The 26889-nt window shown below is 42.7% G+C and overlaps 6 protein-coding genes across 10 annotated transcripts; 3 read left to right on the top strand and 3 right to left on the bottom strand.

Moving 5' to 3' along the window:
- Position 1: 1 nt before the first annotated feature.
- On the bottom strand, positions 2–1425 carry LOC6535711 (spaetzle-processing enzyme). Its single transcript, XM_002096302.3, has 3 exons — positions 1306–1425; positions 542–1142; positions 2–473 (listed from the first exon to the last, which is right to left on the bottom strand). The coding sequence occupies exons 1-3, from the start codon at positions 1376–1378 to the stop codon at positions 62–64; spliced, it is 1086 nt and encodes a 361-aa protein (XP_002096338.3). The 5' UTR covers positions 1379–1425; the 3' UTR covers positions 2–61.
- Positions 1426–2132: 707 nt separating this feature from the next.
- LOC6535710 (developmentally-regulated GTP-binding protein 2) lies at positions 2133–3618 on the top strand. Its single transcript, XM_002096301.4, has 4 exons — positions 2133–2317; positions 2415–2615; positions 2671–3335; positions 3414–3618. The coding sequence occupies exons 1-4, from the start codon at positions 2254–2256 to the stop codon at positions 3573–3575; spliced, it is 1092 nt and encodes a 363-aa protein (XP_002096337.1). The 5' UTR covers positions 2133–2253; the 3' UTR covers positions 3576–3618.
- A 16-nt stretch (positions 3619–3634) lies between these two features.
- Positions 3635–5484, bottom strand: LOC6535709 (nuclear pore complex protein Nup58). Its single transcript, XM_002096300.3, has 2 exons — positions 4456–5484; positions 3635–4395 (listed from the first exon to the last, which is right to left on the bottom strand). The coding sequence occupies exons 1-2, from the start codon at positions 5350–5352 to the stop codon at positions 3679–3681; spliced, it is 1614 nt and encodes a 537-aa protein (XP_002096336.1). The 5' UTR covers positions 5353–5484; the 3' UTR covers positions 3635–3678.
- A 657-nt stretch (positions 5485–6141) lies between these two features.
- On the top strand, positions 6142–7251 carry LOC6535708 (V-type proton ATPase subunit G). Its single transcript, XM_002096299.3, has 3 exons — positions 6142–6304; positions 6668–6768; positions 6834–7251. The coding sequence occupies exons 1-3, from the start codon at positions 6223–6225 to the stop codon at positions 7002–7004; spliced, it is 354 nt and encodes a 117-aa protein (XP_002096335.1). The 5' UTR covers positions 6142–6222; the 3' UTR covers positions 7005–7251.
- Positions 7252–7799: 548 nt separating this feature from the next.
- On the top strand, positions 7800–17108 carry LOC6535707 (anoctamin-1). Of its 4 annotated transcripts, none has more exons than XM_015191804.3 (15): positions 7800–8421; positions 11184–11571; positions 11628–11696; positions 11844–11915; positions 12164–12324; positions 12387–12555; positions 12610–12730; positions 12795–12906; positions 12967–13525; positions 13584–13787; positions 13849–14310; positions 14372–14547; positions 14610–14715; positions 16230–16368; positions 16428–17108. In XM_015191804.3, exons 1-15 carry the CDS (start codon positions 8084–8086, stop codon positions 16649–16651), a joined length of 3300 nt encoding a protein of 1099 aa, XP_015047290.1. In that variant the 5' UTR covers positions 7800–8083; the 3' UTR covers positions 16652–17108. The 4 variants fall into 4 exon arrangements, with proteins under 4 accessions (XP_015047290.1, XP_002096334.1, XP_039232647.1 ...); XM_039376713.2 differs by lacking the exon at positions 7800–8421 and adding an exon at positions 8690–8836; XM_015191802.3 differs by lacking the exon at positions 7800–8421 and adding an exon at positions 9351–9459.
- Positions 14732–16199, bottom strand: LOC26536407. Of its 2 annotated transcripts, XM_039376715.2 has the most exons (5): positions 15860–16199; positions 15380–15802; positions 15204–15325; positions 14980–15136; positions 14732–14922 (listed from the first exon to the last, which is right to left on the bottom strand). In XM_039376715.2, exons 2-5 carry the CDS (start codon positions 15570–15572, stop codon positions 14810–14812), a joined length of 585 nt encoding a protein of 194 aa, XP_039232649.1. In that variant the 5' UTR covers positions 15573–15802; positions 15860–16199; the 3' UTR covers positions 14732–14809. The 2 variants fall into 2 exon arrangements, with proteins under 2 accessions (XP_039232649.1, XP_015047291.1); XM_015191805.2 differs by lacking the exon at positions 15860–16199 and having other exon boundaries at positions 15380–15812.
- Positions 17109–26889: the final 9781 nt, after the last annotated feature.

Raw genomic sequence — 26889 nt, 5'->3', positions numbered from 1 at the left:
GTTAGGTTTCATATTATGTGTAATATTTAATCAGCAGTATAATTTTCGATTTCTGCAGCTTCTAAGGCTTTAAGTGTGCCAGTGTCCATTTGAAGAACGTGGCAGTTCGTGTGAAAACTGCTGGGTAGGCAGACTGTCCACAAGAACGTCCGTATGAAACCATGCCGGCCAAAAACGTGTATTCGTCGTAGCCGCGACCAGCGATGCCCATCAATGGACTGCCGGAGTCGCCGTCGCAGGTGCTCATCGCATCCAACCCACCGGCGCATATCTGGGATTGGGGCTGGAAGTGCCAGTGCGCGTAGAACTGTGAGCACGTTCTTGGATTCCGTTCCTTGAGGAAAGCGTGCTGCAATACGTCGCTGCCATCACTGGACATGTCCGTTCTTCCCCAGCCAGCCACACGAAACTTGAAGTTCTTCTGGGAGATGTGGTCGTCCAGAACACAAATCGGATGGACTGCGACCGTATAGCTGATGGTTACATATTACATGTTACATGATACGTGAGGGAATAGGCCGTGTCCGAGAAGCTTACTCACCGCACTGCCACTTGGAGTCGCACCAGGGCGACGTCGTTGTGCGACGTGAACTTGGCTGGGTCGTAGTCCTCATGGCTCGTGACCGATTCCACGTCGATGTCCAGATGGGGGGGAGCGCAACGCCTCCATGCGCCCACGTTGATGCAGTCCGGGTTTTGGGACGTGTTGTGCTCGCCCAGGCGCACTCGTCGGAGATTCATGTTCGCCTTGGTTACACAGTGGGCAGCAGTCAAGACATAGCGAGTGTTGATCAGGGAGCCACTACATCCGGGGACTAGTTTCCGTAGTGGAGTCGAGAGGTTCCGATATAGAAGCATGGTCAGCCAGGGGTATTGGTTGAGATCCGGCTCCGTGCCACCCATAATCCGGAAAGTCATTTTCATTTGTCCGCAAGCCGAAAGTCTGGGCAAGATGTCTGCGGGTTCGGGACAGCAGATGGTTCTATGGTGAAGTTTCTGCTTACGAACACTGGAGCCACATCGCCTGTTGTTCAAAATTTCCCTTTTTGTGGCTCTGGACATTCTGTTTGTCTTCACAGCGTCATAAACTTGTGGGCAATCCTGCAGTCTGACGCACGTCTCATCCTGCTGGCAGACATTATCTATTGAAAAAACGAAAAAAAATTCATAATTTTAATAAATAACAATTTTTGCCTTCCATTTCTGTTGTGCAATTCGTAAACAAAAGAAATGAAAGAGATTCAGTGAAATAAGTCCACTTATAACACAACTTGGAAGCTCTTTTAATGTCCTGTCTCCCATTACCAGGATATGCCAAATGAACCATCAGAAAAATGAGGATCCCAATAGAAGAACCCGTTTTCAGTGCGAGGAACATATTTCTTCAGAGTGTAAAAAGCTACTGCTGTCAGCGCATGCAGTAAGTGTAGAAAGTGCGCGTGAGTCAATTGATATAACGAGACTTGTTGTTCCACTAATGACAAAACTAAACTGATATCATAAATTCCTTATTGACCTTATGACGAAATTTAAATTATAGTTTCAATCTGAACACCCCAGATCGATGGGCTTAGTGATCCTGATTACATATACTTTTTAATGCCGGAAACGCTTCCCCTTGGATATTACATACTTTTCAACGGGCCTAGTATACCCTTTTGCTCTACGAGTAACGTCCTAAATGGGCAGGCGCAGTGTAAGCTTCGCTAGGTGGAGCCTGTGTGCACTTTCGGGACAGTCGCTTTGCTGCCTGTGTGTGCGAGTAACGGGTAATTTATAGTCGAGGTAACCGACCACCGATCTTGTTAGTTAGTTGTTAGAAACACCTGGTAAACTTTGCAGCTTTGATTTGCGCCCCTTTCAAATTGGAATATTCAAAAAGGGCAAGGCCACATTTGTTTCAATTAACATCCTTACTTATCCTTGCAATTACAAATTAATTATATCAATTTATTTTTAAGAATATACTATAGAATACGCCTTAAGATTGACGAAACAACTAAGATTGCAAGATTTCTGGGAAATATATCCCTTGAGTTATGATTTGTACATCGAAATGTTTTAACGAATTAGCCATGTTAAGATAACTTCCCGGGGTTTCGTTGTTCCAAAGCCGCAGCGCTCCACCACCTTGACTGCCGAAAACAGCTGATCGAAATTCCAGGCGACGCACCGCTGGTCAATAAATAAAAGCGAACTTTTGTTTTATTTGAATCTTTGCATGCCCTGCCCCAGACTCAGAAAGCCAGCAGCATGGGCATCCTAGAGAAGATCGCGGAGATCGAGCGCGAGATTGCGCGGACGCAGAAGAACAAAGGTTTGCGAAGATTGCCGCGCTGGCCATCGGAATTTAGGTTAGGATTCTGAAGCTGGATGTTTGCTAAATCTGCGTGTTTTTCATTCCCATCCCAAAGCCACCGAGTACCATCTGGGCCTGCTGAAGGCAAAGTTGGCCAAGTACCGCTCCCAGCTGCTGGAGCCATCCAAGAAGGGCGAAAAGGGCGAGGGATTCGATGTGCTCAAGAGTGGCGATGCCCGGGTGGCGCTTATTGGCTTTCCCTCCGTGGGCAAGTCCACAATGTTGTCCACTTTGACCAAAACGGAGTCGGAGGCGGGTAAGCGGATGCCTTACAGATCTGGCATTTTAACTTTACTACACCATCCCGACAGCAAACTATGAGTTCACCACTTTAACCTGCATTCCGGGCGTCATTGAGTATCAGGGTGCCAATATCCAGCTGCTGGATCTGCCCGGAATTATCGAGGGCGCTGCCCAGGGCAAGGGACGTGGTCGGCAGGTCATTGCCGTGGCCCGTACCGCTGACCTGGTGCTGATGATGCTGGACGCCACCAAGCCCAATGTTCACCGGGAGCTGCTCGAGCGGGAACTGGAGAGCGTGGGCATTCGGCTGAACAAGCGCAAGCCCAACATCTACTTCAAGCAGAAGAAGGGCGGCGGCCTGAGCTTCAATGCCACCTGTTCCCTTACGCGTTGCAACGAGAAAATGGTTCAGACCATCCTGCACTCCTTCAAGATCTTCAACGCCGAGGTGCTGTTCCGTGAGGACTGCACCGAGGACGAGTTCATCGACGTGGTCACCGCCAACCGTGTGTATCTGCCCTGTCTGTATGTCTACAACAAGATCGATCAGATCTCCATTGAGGAAGTGGACCGCCTGGCGCGACAGCCCAACTCGATAGTGGTTAGTTGCAACATGAAACTTAACCTGGACTACATGATGGAGGCGCTCTGGGAAGCACTGCAGCTCATCAGGGTCTACACAAAGAAGCCAGGCGCTCCCCCAGACTTCGACGATGGATTGATTCTGAGAAAGGCAAGACTGTTTTCCATCTCCTAATATTCTTCCTTATCCTGGTAAAGCAACTCTAATTCTTTTTATTTCACTATTTAGGGCGTCAGTGTAGAGCACGTGTGCCACGCCATCCATCGTACACTGGCGGCGCAGTTTAAGTATGCTCTGGTGTGGGGCACCTCAACGAAATACTCGCCGCAGCGCGTCGGGATTGCCCATGTGATGGCCGACGAGGACGTCATCCAGGTGGTCAAGAAATAAAGATTGTTGCAGATGAAATATATATTCTATGCTATAACTGAAAGCGAAAGTCTAGGGTCTATTGTACATAACGATTTATTGAAACTTGCTAAGAGTGCCATTGTCACTTGGCTGCCGCATTGCTGGTGGAATTGGCCGCTGCTGCATAAGACTTGTTCATCAGAGCCGAGATGTTGGAGAAGGGCGTGGGACCGCTACTAATTCGTTGAGGTTCCACCGACGGCAGCGGAGGATTGTCGATCCGCTCAAAAACATTGGTGGCGTCTCGCAGGCGGTAGCGTCTGAGGTTTAGGTAGTGCTCCTTCTGTTCCTCCACCCGCTGATGCACCTCGTGAAGACGTCCCGCCAGAGAGATGAAGCTCTCGTTAAGTTGGCGAAAGCCCCGCTTCAGATCCTCCGGCGAAATACTCTGCGGATTGGAAAGCGCGTGCATGTGGCGTTCGGTCAGAGCAATCTGCTGGCGAAAGGCGATCAAATCCTGCTCGTACTTTGCCACCAGGCACTGAAAGTACTGGAACGGAGCACTGTTCTCGAACTGCAGACCAGCAGGGGTGTCCTGCGTGCGTTGGGCCATCTCCAGAGATTGAATTGCCTTTACGGTCTCCTGTCGCATCAGGCGGATCTGCTGGTTGCTGCCCTCCACTAAACTGGCCATATTCTGCAGCGCCCACTTCAAGTTCGTGATCTCGTGGCTCACATTCGTGAATTTGGAGGTGGAAGTCCGTCCAATGTCAGAGGAAATGGTCTTCTGCTGCTTGATATACGCTTTTAGGGCATCCACCGTTTTTACTATTTCGTCGGGCACTTGGGTTTCCTTGATCTGGAGTGGTCAAAATAAAATGATTAACTTGATTCTCTGTAAAAGACTTTTTGTCTGCACCTTGATGCCATCCTGCTTGTTGTCCCCCAGTTTTGGCTGCGTGGCACTCACATCGATCCCTCCGAGACCCACAAAAGTAGATGCTGCCGGGGCAGCTGCCTGTCCCGCTGGCTTGCCAAAGATTCCTCCTCCTAAGGCTGTCGTCGCATTGGTGGTTCCCAGTTTGAGACCCGTATTGAAGGGCTGTGCGGTGGCCGTCGTCGTGGTTGTGCTAAAGTTCAAACTGGCCGCCGTGGTGGCCTGAGGCTTGGCAAAGGCAAAGGATCCAATGCCGGAGCCGAGAGAGGCTGGCATAGCAGCTGCCGCCGTTGTAGCGGTGGTGCCAAATCCAAAGGCCGGCGGAGCGGTGGTCGGGGCACTTGTGGCCGGGGTGGCGAAGGAGAAGGTGGGAGCCACAGTGCCCACGGCTGGTGCAGGTGCTCCGAAGGCCGATACTTGCGTGGAAGCTGGCGCTCCAAACGCCGTCGAGGCTGCTGGTGCTCCAAAGGCGGACGTGGAGGCGGGGGCTCCAAAAGCGGAAGTGGCAGCTGGAGCTCCAAAAGCCGGCGTGGCAGCCGCTGCTCCAAAAGCGGGCGTGGCAGTAGCTGCTCCAAAAGCGGGCGCCGCAGTTGAAGTTGCGCCAAAGGCAGGCGTAGCAGTTGAAGTTGCGCCAAAGGCAGGCGTAGCAGCTGGTGCTCTAAAAGCCGGCGTAGCAGCTGGTGCTCCGAAAGCCGGAGTGGTCGCCGGAGCTGCGAACAAGGAGGTGGTGCCCGGAGCAGCTCCGAAGGACGTCGTAGAGGTGGCTGCTCCAAAGGACGGAGGCGGAGCAGTCGTTGTCGCCGGTCGCGCGCCAAAAGCAAAAGCGCCGGGAGCAGCGGTAGCGCCTCCGATGGGGGTGTTCGTGCTGGGCGTAAACATACTTAGACACCCCTCTTAACGATTTATACGAGAATTTTAAATAACTAAACTATGTTTACTGCCAAAATTGCGAAATTATTTTTGTTTAATGCCGAAGCATCTGTAGTTTTACTGCTAAGACAGAGATGACACTATCGATGATATCGATAAGTGGACCGCAGAGATGTGTCAAGAAAAAATTTTAATATACTTTAATATACTTAAATTTAAAAAGAAAAACACAAAATTTGGTTACAATTAATAAACAATAATGTAGATTTATATAGAGTAGATTAATGTTTTTTTAAAGATTTTATTATTGTGTTGGTGTGGTGAGTATAAGCCCCCACCACATGGTTGTTATTTGATACCAAACGAAACCAAGCATTAAGATTTCTTAATTATTGATATATAAGGTTTAAAATAAAATAACATATATTTAACGTATCAATTGTTTTTTTTTTATATAACATAAAACATGTAAATTATAGTGTTTAAAATAAATAAAACAAATTTTTCACGTACCAAAGTGTACAACATGTAAATCAAAACGTATAAGCATTCAGATCTTTTAATAGGATATAGCAAAGGAAATATTTGTATACGCTTATTAATAAGCTTAAAAATGATACATGGAAAAATATTTAACACTTTATAGCGTTAAGCCAACAGATATGTTATCGACCGAGCCATCTCTAAGAGTTACCCAGCATCAAGCTTTCTAACACTTTGCGCACCCACACCAACTAGCCAACGTGGTGAGTTTGCGTGTGTGTGACTTCGTCATATGACATTTTTCACAGTTCGTCGTCGATTTTGATTCTGTCGCACTTGCTTTTTTCGACTTGCTCAGTATACACCACGGCGAGGAATTAGAGAACTTGGGAAATTATGGCCAGCCAGACGCAGGGAATCCAGCAGTTGCTCGCTGCCGAGAAAAAGGCAGCCGAGAAGGTCGCCGAGGCCCGTAAACGTGAGTTTAATTTAGGGAAAAATAAATCCAATTGGAAATGGCAGGGCGAAAAGTAACTGCGACTTTTTCACCTCCTCGCCCCCCGCTCTTCCATAATCACCATCACCGTTGTGTGTGGGTCACATGATGTGGTGGAAAAAAGTAAATACAAGTCAAACCTCCATAACTCGAGATATAGGCCAAATTAAACGATGATTGCCTTGTTTATATATACTTGAACTCTAACTTATGGTGAACGAATATAATGATTATAATGAATAGTTCTTGTGCGAGTTGGCACTTTGAGTTATGGAAGGTCGCCTTGCGGGGTTCTGATTTGCTAAGTGCCACTGATTTCATCTGGATCTCTGGGTAATACCGCAGGCAAGGCAAGAAGGTTGAAGCAGGCCAAGGACGAGGCTACCGAGGAGATCGAGAAGTTCCGCCAGGAGCGCGAGCGCGCCTTCAAGGAGTTCGAGGCCAAGGTAAGACGGCACATAACGCGACATAGGGAAACTTACATTTAATACCGTGTGAACCCCGATTCCAGCACATGGGCAGTCGCGAGGGCGTTGCGGCCAAGATCGATGCGGATATCCGCGTCAAGCTAGCCGATATGGACCGGGCCATCCAGACCCGCAAGGACCCTTTCATCCAGGAGATCCTGCAGTACGTGTACAACATCTCGCCCGAGGTGCACAAAAACTACAACCACAAGTAAAGAGGTGGCGCCAACTGTGTGCTGTAAATTCAATGTCCACGTTCAACTCTAATCCATAATTTAGACCCGTAATAATAGTGGTTAATCTACTGAAAACACTGCTGTATTATTATTCCATACATTAAAGTGAAAATTCGTTGTTGTTCCATGTAAAAAGCGAGCATATTAGTTTGCCTCCCACTCGCGCGGGATTGTATTATCTTTGTTTTGTGTTCTGCCCAATACACGTTGTTGTTTTATCCGAAAAGTCATGTGTTTCAATTGTTTCCCTCATTTTGGTGCTGCTATTATTTTCCATATCTGCACTGCAGTGTCAGCTGCTGCGTGATAAGGTTGTCTCGGCGGGCACGTTTCATCGCTTCCCAACACTGAAGATGGCGATAGTCACGGCTTCGGCTACCTACGAAATTAAATTGTAAGATTAATCCGCTAAATGAAGCTCACCAGTTTGGAATAATAAGTAAAATATTATACATATATGCACATATTTTGTTTTATTATAATGGCTTGTTATAGTGATCAAGCGTATAATTACAATGGGATAGTAATGTGTACCCAAGTAGTAGAACAGACATATGCATCGCAAATATCATCGTTGTACTTTTACCTTAAGAATACAACCTACATTTAATATAACACACTGAACCTGGAAGTTCAACAGATCACCGTGAATTCATTAAACCATTTTTGAGTTGTTATCAAACTTTTTTCTTTCAAAGTACCCGCCCAGCATATATCGATATGTTATCGAAAACCGACTAAAAATACCCCACCATCTGAGGTCTTTCTCAGTTTGTTACAAAACATTGGCAGAAACGGTTTTTCGCTCCGCTGTCGGTCGCTAATTCGGCGGAAATTGATTCATTCATAATTATCAAAAAAATACGAGTGTAAAGTGCAATAGTTAGGTGTGATATTAGTAGTAGTAGCTCCCATGGGCGGCAATGATGAAAGTTGACTGCTGAATTTGTGGCCGCCAACGCACACAGATGCAGATGCCTTGTGAAAGCACCGGAGAAGAGGAAGAGAGAGCGCGATTTAGCAAAACTGACTAAATTTAAGAATTTCTCAGCAACAAGATGCTAAATTTAGGCAGCGCCAAAGTTGCCGCTCTGGAGGAGGCCACCTCGCCACCACCTTTCTCCAAAGACGAGAGCTTCCAGCTGTTAGAGCGCAGCCCCCACTCCACCTGCCTATCTCCAACCTCCACTGTCCCGCTGGAGCCCCCCTTCACCACCCCCCTGGCGGCCTTCGATATGGAGTTGATGAAGCGCCACAATCTCCACGAGCGCCTAACGGGAAAGGAGAGCTTCTGGCGGGGGCGCGAGAGATCCCAGAGATTCCTGGACCAGGAGCAACTATCATCATCGCGTGAATCACTCAGCACCGCCGACAAGAGAGCATGCTTTGCAGAGAGGTAAGTAAGCCCCACTTCTACCAGCACGTTAAAGCTCGAAAAGAGCGGGATACCGCATTCAGACCTTTTGGGCCTAGGAAGTGGCCATTAAAATTAATTGCAGCTGACTGCTTTTGTTGTCAGTCTTCTGTAATTGAGTTTCGCTTGTAGGGGATACAGGGTGTCTAGAAACTGAACTGATAATTACCGATAAAACTAATAATATTGTAATTCTTTTCAGTATGCACTCTAAAATAATAAAACTCTATTTTATCTCTCATTGAGGTAGCACATAACCATTAGCGGGAAAAGTACATTTGCCCAAACACATGAAGTGCGATTCTTTGAACTCACCCAATATTTGGTTTGATGGTTCACATCTGACTTAAAGTTGCTGGGAAATCACTTCAGTTATTTAGTGACTCACGGATGTTAGGTGAGTCCCCACAGACCATTGGATATGTGGATATTCAAGAGCAAGTATTATTGTTCCAATCGAGCTAATTTGCTCTCTTATTCAGTACTTGGTGTTATCCCATTTTCCCCGGAAATAAGAAATAAACGTTCTGCTCTTTCTTTTATAGGTGCAAAGATACCCATTATTTCTTTATACCATTACTCGCAGAGTAAAAGGGTAAAAAGGCACTTCCACTAGCTGAGTAACGGGTATCAGATAGTCGGGGAACTCGACTGAAGCGTTCTTTCTTGTTTACATTTAATCCCGCCAGTGTGTGGGTGTATGCACTTGACATCTGAATGATCAGACGGCGGGACTTGGGAAAACATGTGCTCAAAGCTCTCTCGAGAGAAAAACAGCTGACTAGGGGATGTATGTAGTAAGAGGGCGGCAGGTAGCTCGGGGGGATTGGGGCCACCGGCAAGTAAACCCAGCTGGTTGCCTCTCACTTCTCAGTTTGTTGTCTTCGCTGCTGCGCGTTGGTCGCCCCTCAGTCCGCGTCAAACAAATTGGTTGGTTGCCATGGCCAACACTTGTGGACTTTAATTCAGTGTTTATTAATTATTTGCTCGGACAAGAGGTGAAAATTTCAGTTTTCCGCGGTAAATGTGATTGTGATTAGGTTTTGTAAGCTCTGTAAACCAAGGCAATCCGAGCACCTTTCATGGAAACGGGTTTTTCTGACACATTTCTGCGTGTATTGTAGCATTTCTCATCGATTCGGGCGAAAAGCAAAAGACAATGATACTCTTCGTGTGTCGTGCATCGCGCATCGTTTTTTGAGCACCTTAAGTATTGCGATCTTGTGGGATGAATAAGCCTTCAATGTGCATATATAATCGGTGGCCTATATGATCGGTGGCATTTTAGCAGTGACGTCTAAGTTATATAAGTTTTCATATAAGATTTTTTCAGTACTGAGAAAATATATCAGAAAACAAACCCCACACACATGTTTATTAAATTAATGTCTCTCTCACTGTCTGGCCTTCATTAAACCAAATGCCGAAAATTAAAACGTGTGGGCCTACAAAGCAAACGGCGATTATATGTAAATTTTAATTATATTTTTTATCAAAGAAGTTAAAGATAGATTCGAGTTGTGAGAAGGCCAAAAAAGTGAAAAAATGCCTAATGGCCAAAAGTGCTTAGACAAGCAATAATACAAAAAAGAACTAAGCAACGAAACAGTGGAAAATAAGATTTATGATTTTAATAGGTTAATTAAGCATTAGTTAAGTTTTCCCCTCTTAAAAGGAGGTTCCAATTTATTTTGAACCAGAATCCTAGCTCATGAATAAAGCTCTTAACTTGATAATCTACATAAACGTACTTGTATATTGATGGAAGAAAATTTTATATTATTTAAGCATTATTCATTTAATTGGCATATATAAAGCGGAGTATAAGACTAATACTGTTGATAACACTCATAAGTTAAAGTCAGATTGTATGCTTGTGTGCTTATCAGTTAAATAAATTATACCTTCAATACTTTTACTCATTTGCTATATGCATTTTAAATGAAACCCGGGATTAAATGGCGGAGATTGCTCACCCCATTGCACTTTGAAGCTTAACTATTCTATATCAATCTAAGCTATGAATCATTAAGTATTTCCCATCTAGAAATCACATCACATGGAGCTGCTTTTTAGCAAACAAATACCAAATGTTTGTATGTAAAAGATGTATTGTTTGTTAAAGCTTACGATATAGCTCACTAAACGCCAGCCACTGCTGTTCGTTCCGAGCAAATCGAACTCAAGATAACCCGAGCATATGCTGAGATTTCTTGGTTCCTTTACTTATTTACTTGGATTAACGGAGCAAACGTTAATTAAGCTTATCTTGTGCGTTTTCTTCTCGTCGCAAAAATATCCCATTTAGTGTGGCGGGTCGTTAAATTCCAGTAGCTCTGGCTCTCCCAGGAGGTGACCTAAATATGTTATTGGTGTTTTGATGGGATGTGCGTCCCATTAGGACCTTTCGGCACGACAAGAGTCGCCAGCCGGGAACCAAACGTGTTGTGCTCCTATTAACTCGCCCCAAATGGTATCACATTGAATTTTACGCCTGAAAGCATTTCCGAGTTATCCAAGACTTGTTATTATTTCGTAGCAATTGTTTATAGTTCTAGTGTGACGGATTAAAGCTTTCTGAATGATTCAAATCTCTTTAGACATACAATTATGTACATATTTATACAATATACATATATGTACATTAATCTTACTTAAGTATGTCTGCGATGTGCTTTGACCAAACCTTTATCTACCTAGCTAAATACGATAATTAACCTTATCTGTCACTGTCCACCCCATAGCAACGTCCCCACACTCCAACTGCCAGAATCTGCCGAGCCAAGGGCCAATGGCAAAAAGCCCACTGGGGACAGGACCAACCCATCGAACCCAGCCGCTCCCCTTCTGCCAATGACTGATCCGGATTTTGTGAAGGGCAATGGAGGCGGCGTCTACGATGATCGCGAGTGCAGCTGCCCCAGGGAGTTCTACCAGAGGGGAGAGATTAACAGCTCGCTGTTCTTTGAGGACTGCATCCGCTCCATTGACTTCGTCCTGGCCTACAGGATCAATTCTCACGAGCCCACAGAGCTGGAAAACACGGAAAAGCGTCGTGTTTTCGAGGCGAATCTCATTAGTCAGGGACTGGAGGTGGAGGCCAGTCAGAAGGACCAAATCTGGTTCGTCAAGGTAGGATTCAAGTGCTTAACCAAGTTTCATTATGTTTTTATATATGTTGATTTTAGATCCATGCTCCTTTGGAGGTCCTGCGACGGTATGCGGAAATTCTTAAGCTGCGCATGCCCATGAAGGAAGTGAGTTCCCCTTTTCTATTGCACGCTAAAATTAAATATATAGCATTCTTTTAGGCCCAATTAAACAAAAAAGTTTTCCGAAAATGTAATTTATTTATTGGATTTGAAATTTATAATTTGAATTATTTTACATTTCTTATGTTTTAGTCGTTATGCAATTTGCGCATATATGAAAGATCGAATCGCCTACGAAATGCGGCCCATTACCTGACCAATAAGGTTGGCCAAAGCGTTGAAGTTGAACCAGTTAAATATTTTATTATTAATCCCCTAAAAATGTTTAATTATCATATTTCGTTAAGTTTCCGCTGTGAGTTGTTTAAAATCGAACTAAAATACCCAGCCTAACCTTGATAGATTTTGTATAAAGAAAATGTAACTTAGAACACGCCTGCTTGAATGTTATTACCTAATTATTATAATACGTTTCTTAATACTATTTATACTTGACTTTTTAATGCCTTCAGATTCCAGGAATGTCCGTGGTTAACCGATCGACCAAAAGCGTGTTTTCTAGTCTTAAACATGTTTTCCAATTCTTTCTGCGCAACATTTATGTGGACGAGGAAATTTTTCCAAAGCGAGCTCATCGATTCACCGCCATTTACAGTCGCGATAAGGAATATCTGTGAGTACAATTAAAATTCACTTAAAATGTCCTCTTTATTTGGTTTTATTATTGCCTGGCAGCTTTGACATCCGACAGGACTGTTTCTTCACCACCGCCGTTCGTTCCCGCATCGTAGAGTTCATCCTAGATCGCCAGCGATTTCCTGCCAAGAATCAACATGACATGGCCTTCGGTATTGAGCGACTGATTGCCGAGGGTGTCTACTCTGCTGCCTATCCACTCCACGATGTATTAGATTAACTGTACGATAAGTGTTAAAACTAAATCATGTATTTATCGCAGGGTGAAATAACCGAGACGGGAACCATGAGAGCGCTGCTGTACAAACATTGGGCTTCTGTTCCCAAATGGTATCGCTATCAGCCCTTGGATGACATCAAAGAATACTTTGGTGTCAAAATCGGTGAGATTATACAATTGAAAATTCGATAAAGAAAGCCTAATTACCTTTTAACTATCAATTTTAGGCTTGTACTTCGCCTGGCTGGGCTACTACACCTACATGTTGCTGCTGGCCTCGATAGTGGGTGTCATTTGTTTCCTATACTCATGGTTCTCCCTTAAAAACTATGTGCCTGTGTAAGTTTATTGAAATATTTTTTCATAGAACGTTATCTTACTAAATACTATTGTTTCCAGGAAAGATATTTGCCAGAGTGGTAATACAAACATAACTATGTGCCCTCTTTGTGATTGGTGCAACTTTTGGGACCTGAAAGAGACCTGCAACTATGCCAAAGTCACATACCTCATTGACAATCCCAGCACCGTGTTCTTCGCCGTCTTTATGTCATTTTGGGCGACCCTGTTCCTGGAGCTGTGGAAGCGGTACTCCGCGGAAATAACACACCGCTGGGATCTGACGGGATTCGATGTTCATGAAGAGCATCCGAGACCACAGTACTTGGCCCGTTTGGAACACATACCGCCGACCAGGGTGGATTATGTGACCAACATAAAGGAGCCAACAGTTCCCTTTTGGCGCATGAAACTTCCCGCCACCGTGTTCAGTTTTTCAGTGGTACTGCTCCTAATTGCGCTGGCCTTTGTGGCTCTGCTGGCAGTGGTTGTATACCGAATGTCAATGCTGGCGGCTCTTAAAGTGGGTGCTAGTCCCATGACCACCTCTAGCGCAATTGTCCTGGCCACCGCATCAGCAGCCTTTGTGAATCTGTGCCTGCTCTACATACTTAATTATGTATGCAAATAGTTTTATTTAATTACATTTTATTCACTAATACCAGGTCAATTTTTAGATGTACAATCATTTGGCGGAGTATCTGACAGAGCTTGAAATGTGGCGCACTCAAACTCAGTTCGATGACTCGCTGACCCTTAAAATTTATCTGCTGCAGTTTGTCAACTATTATGCCTCCATTTTTTACATTGCTTTTTTTAAGGGCAAATTCGTGGGTCATCCGGGGGAGTATAATAAACTTTTTGATTATCGCCAGGAGGAGGTGAGTCATTTCATTTTAAATCTTATTGTAGTTAAATAAATAAACGCTTTAATTTGCATAGTGCTCTTCCGGCGGCTGCTTAACAGAGCTGTGCATCCAGTTAGCCATTATAATGGTGGGCAAGCAGGCATTCAACACGATTCTTGAAGTGTATCTTCCCATGTTCTGGCGAAAGGTTTTGGCCGTTCAGGTCGGCCTGTCGCGACTTTTTAACATCACCCCGAACCCAGACAAGACGAAAGACGAACGCTGGATGCGGGATTTCAAGCTACTGGATTGGGGTGCCCGAGGTCTGTTTCCAGAGTATTTGGAGATGGTCTTGCAGTACGGCTTTGTAACTATATTTGTGGCCGCTTTTCCCCTGGCACCATTCTTTGCCCTACTAAATAATATTCTGGAAATGCGTCTGGATGCAAAGAAACTATTGACCCACCACAAGCGTCCAGTATCACAAAGAGTTCGAGATATTGGAGTGTGGTATCGGATCCTGGACTGCATAGGCAAACTTAGCGTGATCACAAATGTAAGTAGACTTCGTAAAGTTGGAAGACTCATAAAATCTAAATACTTTGCCACATAATTAGGGATTCATCATTGCCTTTACCTCTGACATGATTCCGCGTTTGGTGTACCGGCATTACGTGAACAAGAACGGCACTCTCGATGGTTACCTCAACTTTACGCTATCAGAGTTCAAGGTCGCTGATTCACCCACCTTGTATAGCTTAGCTGGCGATCTCTCCAACATAACAACGTGCAGGTAAGTAAAATATATGGAATACTTTCATGAAATTCATTATTCATTAGCTAACTTGCTTTTAGATACACAGACTTTCGACTTCCACCATCCTCTCCAGAAAAATACACGTTGAGCAGCATGTTCTACATAATTCTGGCCTGCCGATTGGGTTTTGTGGTTGTCTTTGAAGTGAGTATACTTGGGATAATATTTAGTTTAGTTTTATTTTAATAGATTCCAAAACATAAAATCCTCCCAAACTTCAAAGTTTATATCTTTATATTCAGGCATTAAATGTGTGAGGACTTTGGGCAATGACTTCAACATTCTCACTGGGCACAGACTTTAGCTTGCGATAAAGAGCATAGATACCATACGAAAACAACGCGTTTAGCACTGAAATATATTATAGAGTATAAAGAAGTATTCTATAATGACAAAGTGGTAGCTCACCTATAAATACGCCAAAGATTAGACTTCTCGCTATTCGACGATCCACTGCGGCATCAACTTCATCAATTCTCAGCTCCAGACTCACAAAAATTCCCGTTTCAACAACCATTGATAGACATGAGTTTATCAACCAGGGAGCAATACATACGAGACGTTTCTTGAAATATTTCATTATATAAGATTATAAAATATCTAGTGTTCTCGGGATATTTAAAATATGTTACCTGCTTTATGCCGTCGACAAGAATACAGGCCACCATTAGGTTAATCATTGCCTTTACCCAAATTATAAACGTTGCTGTCATATAGAAAACCTGCGAGAACTCCCGCACCCACAAATAGTTCACTGTAATAATAGTGTTTAGAAAACCATTTTACTTGGTTCTTGCCTTTTAGTTACCCAATGTGGAAAAAAAGGTTCCAATGGGTGTCAAAGCTTCCACTTCGGTATCCGGTTCCCATTTCTCGATATCCATGAAATCGAGGTATAGGTAATAGCTCGAGGGTCCCAGTATGCTCAGGGCTAATAACATGTCTCCACAGGCTATGCAGAGGCCCACGGACGATAGACTTAGAAATTCAAAGTACTTCATCTTAAAGGCGGCCTTATCGACTTTGTACAATAATTCGACCGATTTTATTTTCGAATGGTCTAGTTTCCTCCGTTTTCCAGTCCTTTTGTAATCCTTGTGTGTATTCCGTAGTTATTTCCTTTTTTCAAATTCTGTATCCTTTTTAAAAATTTTAGTTTTGTATTTAATTTTTGCTCTAGAGCGTCCGCTTGGCTCGGGGAATTCACAGCTACTAACTAAAGTTTTTGACTCTAAGTAGAACTAGGGCTCATTATCCATTTAGTTTTCGTTTGGTTCTTTACATTTACCTTTCATTCTTTCCCGGCTTTCTGCTTTTCTTATGCTGCAAGAATCCAAAGTCCATTGAGTCAAGTATGTTGCATGTGTTGCATGTTTGTTTTACGGTGTGCTGCTGTGCGGTTTTTGTTTCTAAGGGGTTTCTTTTTCAAATAGAACTCGACGATTTCGCCCCAATACACATTATATTAGGGTTGAGGCTAGCACCTGTCTAAGCTGCATTTAGCCAATTCCATTTACTTGGCTGAAAAGTTGTCAATTTGTTGGCTTCAGTTGACCCCAAATTCGCAGGCAAAGTCATAGAAAAAAAATTGTAAATCAGGGGCGTATGATGATGAAATCTTTTGCCTAAATTAGTTGATGGCTTGCTTTTGTTTTCAGAACTTTGTGGCACTGGTGATGATTTTGGTGCGTTGGTGCATTCCGGACATGAGCGTGGAACTGCGCGACCAAATCCGACGGGAAGTGTATGTGACCAATGAAATTATCATCGAGCAGGAGGCCCACCGTGCTCGTTTTGGTATGTGCTGCAATCTTAACTTGTTTATGTTTATTAAATTAACTGACCTCACTTTTAAGAGCGCGCCAAGCGCAGCAGTTCGGTGCTCCAGACGCCAGTTGACCAGGACATGGACGCTGCCTCCATTCAAGAGCCCAATGCCAAGTTCATTAACATTGAAAAGCTCCTTAATGAAAACCTCACCCAGATCGAAATGGATGCTATCATACACGGCGAAAATGCAATAACAGGAATTTCCGGTGCAGATTGCTTAGACGAAGTGCACAAAAAACTCAGCGACTAAGTTTAATATCATTTAAAGTGATTATTTGTGTTACGGATGTTCCTTTCAGTCACTTAACTCAACCTTAGGTTGTGACATCACTTTTATCATTATTTAGTTATCCGTAGCAATTTGTTTGCTACTTTGTGACAAGCTTTACTCATGCCTTATTTATTTGTATGAGCCCTGCAATTGTTATATAGGTTATCCAATTTTACGATCTGTTAATTGAAGACGATTTATTTAGTGGCTCAATCTTATATTAATGCAGCCCAAGTGAGTGCCAATCTGTAAACGAGCACACTGAATAAGCTTTTAAAAATTATTGAACATGACGAAATGTATAAAGTAATCTCTCACTGGTGTTAAATAACTCAGGCTCTCAAATGACGCGTACATGATCATTTATTTTAGATAGCGTAACATATATAAATGTATTTATTGCATTCATTAAACCGTATGTATATTGATGTTGATATACTGGAATCTCTACTTAATGTGGGTTATATCAATAAAAAAAGTTTATTGAGTAAGTTTTTTTGTATTCTATTAAATATTTCTACCTATTATTCGTTGATTTAATGTAATTAATTATAGTACCTATTTCGGTATATTTACTATAACGTAACCGTTTTAGATTGAAGTTATAACCCGTTTCGTTGGCATAGTACAGTTCCGAATGTCGATATGCCCCAGTCGCACATCGTAGCGCTCTGTGACGCCATCAGCCATCCCTGTTCGGCTAGAACGACCCCCTTCCGCAGCCTGAGGGGCTGGTGAAGGGGATGGAAAGGGGGGAGGGATGGTTCCAAGTGGCGCAACAAGCATGCATTTGGGCCAAGCACATTCGGCGCCACAGCAGGCGACTTCCTCAAGATACAGATACACGAGCACGCTTATTTGAGTGTCTGAATATCTTGGGTATCTGGGAATCTCACTCGCTCTCTCTCGTGGGTGCGCATGAGTCGCGCCAACGGTGACGTCACTCGTGAAAAGCGTGCGCGCTCTCAGCTGTTTTGGACCGCCAGCTACGCGCACATGGCGCTACGGCGGTATTGTGAAAACACAACTCGCATACATTTTCATTCGCTTGCCTCGTTTTCCGCAGTGCAGAGCAGAGGCCGAGCAAGCGGTGGACTCCTGCTTTTAGTTGGGGTACTTGGGTTCAGTTTACGGCGCGGATTGGCAGGATAAACATCGCAGGACGCAGGTCGAGATGCCGGGCTCGATGATATTGGTCCCTGGCAGTGCATTCGTTTATTGCCCCAAGGCGTTGAAGCCTTTGGCGCCGTTGCCCTGGGATATCTACGCGTAAGCAGTGGTCCTCCTCGAGTTCCCACAACCGTTGTCCTGGCAACTGGAAGTTCGTAACCAGTCCTTGCCGCGGGTCAGGCCCCGCATCTCTGGGTGAGTCAATTAGTGTACAGGCCCTCGTTTCATTTGTCTTTATTATTTTCATAATTAAAAAGTATTCGGCGGTATCAGCTCAAACATATGACCTTTTGTGGCTAGCTCCGTTACACATACGCCCCGTGGTCCAGCTTTCACAGTGGTGGAACAACGACAAAAAAAACTTTAATTACCTTTAATGCAGTACATTTCCACTAATTATATTTTTGGACGCACTTTATTTAGTTTTAAAAAAAAAAAATTTCATGGTCCAAAACCATCACATTTTGATATAGACTTGAATGATTGCCATGCAAATTAAAATAAATAATTAAAACTTTAATCGTTAATATTAAAGTTTGAAAGTTTAAAATGCAAATCTTTTTTGAAGCACACGGGCGTAGAATCGATGGAGGGTAACAATGTTGGCAATTATGTTTTGTTTGGCCCGCGTGACTCCCCCTGCCCCCCTGCTCTTTCCAGATATTGATTTTTAGTGCCGGCGCCGGCACATACTCGTATTTAAGCAACGAAAGTTGAGGCTTTAAAGTCCCTTTTAGGAACTGCAGCGTCCTTTGTGCGTTTGGCCGGAGGAAGGACTTCGCTAGGAGATCGGTTCTTTGTGCTGACAGACAGTTAAGTCCCACTAACAGGCAACGATTTATATCAGTGCAAAAAGGACAACGAAAGTTGCCTCCTTTTTACGGCAAAAGGTTCCTTGAACTTTAACAGAAATGAGAATTGCATGAGGGAGGGGACCTTTCGCCACGAAATGGCAAAAAACTTTTGCAGCTTTCATGCTAATGAGATTGATAATTTTATTGATTTAATAATTCCGACTAAGTGAATCACTCTTCCCCCGTTGATTATTATTTCATTTCCGACGTAAATTGACTTCCATCGCTTATGCTTGGCCATTTTAATTATTTACAAATACGATGGATTTGCTTAGTCGCCAGCTGACAAAGTCCCGTCTGCCTGTAATTACCCTTCAGGAATATCACGACCAATATTCCACCCAGTCGCCCCAGCCTTGGATCCCCTGATGTCCCCAAGTTGGCGCTAAATAATGCACAGAGAGTGCAAAGTGTTTCTAGTTCGGTGCCGCCAGCTCTGTTTGCTCCACTCGGAAGACAGCGACTTGACATTGAATAATGATGTTTTACGCTGTGTTCTGTGAGCCGGCGTTATTAATGCTTTCTCAGGCGTGAGTGTGCAATTTTTGAATAACATGGGACAATCAAACTCAGCCTGACAACTCACTTAAGACGAGCACACATTTTTGAAAGGGAACAGGATACCGGCCTGTTGAATCAATGAAGTGTGCGAAAAACAACGAATGTCATGTAAAAGGTCAGGGATTTTCCGAGGATTCAACATTCATATTTCTAATTTATTTGTATCAATCGAATATCTTCTTAACATTCATTAGCATACACTTTATTTATACACCGCAATGTGTTAACAATTAATAAATCAGCAGTTTAAAAGTCTTGTTTCACCTTTCAATTTCACTTTTCTTCATTGAAACCGCTTTAAACTGAATATTTCGAACTAATTGCGCAAATTGCAAATACGCCGTGTATGAAAACGAACATTTCCGGTGCTAAAAGCTATTGATATAGGCGAAACGACTACATCAAATTTGCAAATTTAATTTGAGTTCTTTTTCAATTTTACAACATGGTGTTCTCTTGCCTTACTTTTCATTCCACGTTTTCCTTACTAATAAATAGCAAAGGCTTCAATTTGCACAGCCATAAGAAGCCATGGGTAATTGTTGGGTTATCAAAATACAGAAGCCACGAAAGAACAACAAGTCCATAATGAACGCAATTTCCTTTCCACTTTGAGCATAATGGGAGGAAATCAAAGAACCGCTGAGTCACACAATTTTCGGCCTTTGTATGCACTTTCCAAGCTTTTCGTTCATGAAAAATCATATGCGAGTATATCACTATGGCGGACGCGATTTGCGTGCTTATAAATAAGGCTACGTCTGTCTGTGTCTTTTCCGCTGTCCTCGTGCAGTTCTATAAATAGAACTGGGCCCCCGTAGTCCCTCGAAGACATTCGATGTGGGGTTCCAAGTTTCCAGTTCCATTTACACGCCAGGAGACCCAACCAGTCGCACTTGTCGCTTTTCCCGAGTGCGGGCCACTGTATTGGCACAATGGTAAATTTTATGGTCATTTTCAGTGATTGAGCGGACCACGCACAATACTAGCTGATGATTTATGACTTTTTGAAATTTTCACCAAGGGACGGATTTGATTACCGTGGAGAAAGCTGATCGGGTTTCGTTGTGGGATAAACAACCCCAACCTGCGTCATTCGACTCCTAATTAGTTTGTTTTCCCCCACACTCGCATTTGAATTAGCGATCGCATAAATCCAAGCTTATAATCGAAAACCCAGCATGAGCATAACTAATTGCGAAGAGCTGCAATAACAACCAATATAATTATATAAAGATTGGCAATAAATTCGATTAATCCGTTCGGTTACCTTTACTTAAATTATCAATCATAAACGCCAGCCACTAAACAAACCTTACACTTATTTGTTAGTAGAAGAAAAATATATTTTTTGAAAGATATTTATACATACATAATCTTCTTAAATGACGTATGGTATACAATTGTATACGCATGGTATACAATATATCTTACACTTTAACAGCCAGAAACGTTTAGCTTCTAATTTCCGCAATAAAATACAGCAGGAATACTTAAGGAATAGGAAATTTACTTGCTATCACAGTTGATTGCTGAATTTTTGTGAGGCGGTATAAGCAGATACGCTCTTATAAACGTATATGCATTTTATTAAGTGAATATTTGATGTATGATCTGTTGAGGCAAAAATAGCATTTTGTCTTTTTTATTTACTTGCATGAATTTCATTTCAATCAGTCCTAATTGTATCCAAGTATGTCAGCCATAATAAATGCATTTGTTGCAATACGAATGAATTGTAGCTGGGCAAGGTATTCGAAAGTTCGGATCTTAAAATCAGCAGTTTTCAAAACGCAAAGAACCCATTAACCCTTCTGCAAAGTAGTCCCAACTGCTCCAAATGCATCCTCGGTGCAAATATAGAGTGCAAGACTAATTATAATCCTACATAGTATATGTGCCAAACTGTGAGAGCCAACAAATGAGTAAGCAGATTTGTTAGATGCTGCCAAGAATCGAAAAATCCCACGAAAATATAGAATTTTCTGCTCAATGTGAAGGTCGCTGGGGGAGATGCATTCGTGTCACGAATACGATGTTTCCTATAGAATTTAAGGAAAGCAACATTGGTTAAGATATGTGAATAGTCGTTCAGAAAATAACAAATATAAAAATAATTCGAATTTCCTTTTTTGTTTTTAAAATATTCATTATTGTTAGTATATGAATTGTTTAGCGAGCATACAGATAATAAATTACTCCCACCTCTAAAGCTCGTTGACATTTTGAGTACTTATCAGAGTTTTCTTCTTCGGCTGAGTGGCGATGAATGCTAGCAAACAAATCGGAGGCATAATGAAGGCAAACAATGCAAAAAATAAATACATTTGGACATTTGTAAAGGGAACACACGACTACTGACGTCATTGGTTTGGGGCCAGACCCTCGAAAAACAAACATAAATCAAGCGCAAATCGAACCGGTTCCGTTTGGTTTAATCGAAATTCATATAATAAATAATTGTTAACAAAGAACTGCAATAATCAGATTCATTATTGTTGTTCGCGCCGACTTTGCTCAACAGCTCTCTTTTTGTTACTTTTACAGGTAGAATGGGGTTGTTCCTAGCGGAAAACTTTTTGTTTCCCTTCAAATTCGGTTTTTTTTAAATTTCTTTTGTATTTACCTGTTATCATGTTTTTGCTATATTACGCATCAGATTGAAACCCACCTTGATGTTGCAACAAACCCTTTCGACCCCGATCTGCATTCTAAGAAAGATAAATGCGTAATTTGGGTGCCTCAAGGGGGTGGGTTTCTTCGAAATCCAACTGCTAGAAAATTTCCTTACAGCTCAGCATCCCTACGGACGATCATGCTAGGGAATGCACCCTGTAAAACCAGGAAGACGGCATTTAGCAGCTGAGAAGAAACAAACATAAGGAAAAAGATAGAGAGAGAGAGAGAGAGAGAGAGAAAACGTTAAAGAGCGAGAGAGCACTACAACAAAATAGAATTCTAGTCGTACCCTAGTTGTTAACAAAATCAGTGGGTATGACGGTTGAATGCTTAGTTTGAAATATTCAAGTCCAAGTGAATTTTGCTTTTGACTCTCAGAACGAATTCACATTCCAAGAAATACATATATTAATGTGTCTCGACTATTGAAGACTATTCATAGATGGTAATGAATAAGGATGAATGACTTTTATAAAACATTGATATATAGAAATAGTACTACGGTGAACTTCAAGTATTAATATATTGCTTATTTAATACGACCATGCAAGTACAGTACTACGATCTCAGTGCAACGTACCCCACCCCTTTCTAGGGTAGCTTTCAGTCGAGGTCACGCGACTACCACCGTACTTGCTTTAGTTTTTCTTTGGCAAAGTCATGGCCGATATTTTGAGTACCTGACGAGCATTGAACAGTCGCACATCGGCGCTTGCTGAGGAACGGAACCGGGAAATCAGTAAACGCATCCGCGAAAATTTGGAATTGCAAGTGCAACGGCGAATCGCCGTATATCCATTGAGTACTACCCAGCCCTCTGACTAAAGGACTCCATCCCGGTAGCTCCGCAGATCCTCAACCAGATTGTGTTAGTGTTTCAGTGCTTTAAGTGCTTTGAGTAAATCGGCGGGTGCCAAGTGCAGTCTGATGGGCGAGAGTGAATGAGCAGGGCAACAATTAATTGACGACAATTGATGTGCAGTTGGCGATCGCGAAAGGCGGCGTGCAAAGAGTTTCTTGCAGGCAAGTGGAAAGTTTTGCATTCGATCTATTTATTGCCGTTCTGTCGCCAAGTGTCGGCCCATATAAATAGCAATTAACAAATTTATGCAATCGACTTCGGTCAGTTGTATGATTTCATGTACACATAAATATGTTCAAGCGCACGTGTATGAAACTGTGCCCCCTTAAAAATAGACCGAATGAATGCAAACAGTTTGCTTTTCTATTTATTTCCCATTTTCCCAGTGCGGCCGCACCCCCCGCGCCCACCGAACCGGTTTCAATTTAGCCTTTCTGGATCGCGACCAAGACTCACGTTCCATTGGCCTTGGCCAATTTAATGGCTCTGGAGTGGCGAACTGGAACTTCTGGGAATGGAAACCCAAGTGGGCGGGGGCGTTGGAAACGAATGCATCTGAATGCCAATGGCATCCTCTTGATGTCATTGTTTCCTCGGCTCATATTGAGAAGGATTCGTGGGAGTTGAGTACTTAAATGCTGAGAGGGGAGTGCACTGATATGCGACTGAGGTATTTGACTTAATCAGCACATTTGCATGCGCGGAAATTGTATAAATATCAGCGGAAAGAAGTGATATTACAGAAAGCTGAGATAATACACACACTTTATTTACTATAAGCGCGAAATAAGTTGACTCGACCGTGGGTAAAGATGTCAGTCGATAAGGCAGTGCCAATTTATTATGAATAATATTTCCCAAAGAGGTACAACGGAATGCGTTTGTGTGTCAGGGCCGTTATCATATATTCATTTTTAAGAATTTTGCAGCTAAATAAAAACACTCTTAAAGAGTGTAAAGTAAAAAAGAGGTAAAGAATACGAGTAAAGACATTCAGATAAGATAATATTTAGTAGCTATTCGTCTTTGAATTAGCACAGAAAACTCCTCTTACTAATTGATTGAATCGTTCTCAGACTCTGGGGGAATATTTTAATATTTTAAGTGTCGGTACTTCCCGTAGAAGTGCACTCCACATTTCAGAGTGCCGTTAGAGTTGTTAGGGGCAATTGCACCTGAGCTGCAACTGCAGTCTTTTGCACTGCGGCGACGGGAAGGAAATGAGCCGATCCACAGAGAACCATTATCTCGGGGCAACCAGTTGGATCTGGTATGATGATACATATTGGCACGATAATCTTGATTGCATTCGTGGAAACAGTCTCCTTAGTGTAGGGGATCGCATAACTTGTTTTGATTTTCGCGCTTGTAACTGGTTTTGATTTTGAGCAAAACCCCTCGAATGACATTTGACCGATAGATACCGAACCCAAACCTCCACCCTGCCCATTTGTATCTGAACGTATGTATATATATAACTAGATGATTGATGCTCGAGATCGGCGTAAGCTCGTTCGCCCGATACACATCCATTTAATTAACCATCGATTATGCGCATGTTTTTTCTTGGCATAAATTAAAGAACAAACAGAAAAATTAAAGCAAAAGTTAAGTCACGTTTTTGACTCATTTGTCTCTGCTGCCTTCATAAATATACTCGGTTGTATGCGTGTTTGCTTTGTGCGAACGATAAACAGAAATATATATAGTTTGAATTTAATTTTAAACTTTTTATGCCGGAGACATCGTTGCCAAGCTCGTTTGGCTTTGACTGTGGATGTGGATTTGTTTCATTTTTTCTGCTCACTTTTTGTTTTCTGATTGGGGGTCAGAGTATTTAGTTTTGCACTATTTTTTATGTGTCTGGCGCGGAGAAAGACTTGCCCAACGTGTTTCGCGATCGAAAGTCTGTTATTCAGCCCGATCGTAAAATGTTAATGTGTAGTCTGGGTGTGGATCTGGGATCGGGGATCGGGGGTCTGGGATCTGGGATCGGGGTATGGGGATCTGTTTCCTACAGCTATCAACTGATTGCCGACCAGCTGCAAAAGGTAAACCTTTGTGCGGCCTTTTGTGTGGACCATGCAATCCGATTCTTACCGGTTCGGAAAAGCTCTCTGTCCCCAGAAACCCTCTGATCAATTTGTTTTGTCTCCGACCCAGAGCTGCCCCCACTTGTCGATGGAATATTCCCAACATTTATGCTGGTACGGCACCCCACCAGCATATATCTCGGAAATACAAATATGTATGTATATATGAATGTGTGGATGGAGATGCCGTGACATCATTTGCATAGTCCATCTCGGGATCTCGGGTGACTTCGATCCAATTGCCCAGCATTTCTGGGTGAGTCGGCACTTTCATTCATCGATTTGTTTACGCAATAATTGATTGCTGTGTTTATGTTTGGCCAATCAATTAAATGGCTTTCTTTAGATTTTGATCACTTTTTTGGTGAACGCATTTCTTTTTCTGGGTGGGTCAAGAAACTACAGTGTCAAGGCTTACGTAAAATATATAATTGTTTGGGCTTTGGGTAGAATTTTGATTTTTAAATTGACTAATCGATGAAAGTAATACACATATAAAACACTGAGCTATAAATTGTAAAACTATTAAAATTAAATTAATGACAGTAAGATAACCATCAAGGTTTTCCCCTGACTTTGTTTTATTACATGCCCTGCCATCACGTTCTCAGTCTAGAATTTCATTTTTTTGTTACAAACCCTGGGTATCATTCGAGCTTTATCTCCTAACTATAACAACGAGGGAGCAGCATGAACATATGTAGACTGTATATTATAGAGTGGCGAGAGGAACCAACAATTTGGTATTTATGGAGGGCTGGATTAACGACACTTTGTGGCTGAAGTGGCTTTTTATTTCGGGGTATTGGTAATTTCGTAATTTCATGGAGAAAAACTGCTGACGCCATTGGTTGAGCATACGCCGCATTGCCCCACGGCCGATTGTACGATTCGCGAATGCGAATGGAAATGGAAATGCGACTGGGAGCTGAGCCCGTGCTCATAATTGGTTACAACTGACACAAACCAGTCCGGATCGGATGGCCAACTCAAAGAGTGAGTGGAGCGCAGAGAGAGCGAGCTTTATCAGTGGGGGAGAACGTGTTCTCGATGGCGAGGCCCCTTATCACTCGGATCTCGGACCTGAGGGCTTCCCTTACCCCTTCTTAGGATCGCCACGCTTTCGCACTTTCGGAGAAATGGTTCCGGTTTGCGGCTATAACAAGAATAATGGTCTATCTAGCCTTACAATTTTTAGTTTATTTAAAAAATGAAGCCGTATTACTCAGAGCTGTTAGCTAGCTCACTAAAACTTTAATCCGATTCTGCGACGTAGTTATGTGATATGAAGATATTCCATACAAAGAAACGCCAGATCGTTTCTTCACATTTTTGTTTTGTTTTTTTTTTTACCGCATTCGACTAAATCCCATCCAACAATCTTCCCCTAATTGTTAACCCATTAAAATACTTTTTTATAGAGGCGTTTCTCACTGGCATGTTTGTGTTTCCAACCACTCCAATTGAAGCCAACAGTTTTGTGTGTGTATTTATATAGACATTCATGGAAATATAATTGTTGACTGCCCGGCAAACAAAAGAAATTGTGTTATTAATGCTTAATCAGCAGCAAACTATAGCAAACATTCGAATCAATTAAAGGTTCGCAGAAGGGAAATTCGATATGCGGTGGATGGTGGATGGCGTTTTTAAACAAAAGTTGAGGAACTCAAAAAAATTGGAAATTAGTTTAAATATAGCTTATTTTCTATTCATAATGTTTTATTCAGTCTTAGAAATACAGATTATATTTCAGCTTGCTTATTTCATAACCGAGTAAAACGAGAGGGGGAATTCTATTTGGTGAAAGAGAGGGGAAAACAGAACTTATTTTCTTCAGTGTATAAAAAGCTATTGAACTTTATTACGGCTTGAATAGCTCAATAAAGAAGTCGGTACCCAAATTTCATTCCGCGTGGAATGGGGAAACTCAAGTGAAAGGGATAAAGTGCATTCTTTTTTTAAAAAAAGGGAGAGCAAGAGAGAGATATGGCGTGG

The sequence above is a fragment of the Drosophila yakuba genome, chromosome 3R (assembly GCF_016746365.2).
Source record: "Drosophila yakuba strain Tai18E2 chromosome 3R, Prin_Dyak_Tai18E2_2.1, whole genome shotgun sequence".
Taxonomy (NCBI): domain Eukaryota; kingdom Metazoa; phylum Arthropoda; class Insecta; order Diptera; family Drosophilidae; genus Drosophila; species Drosophila yakuba.
This window is presented reverse-complemented; position numbering and strand designations above follow the sequence as displayed.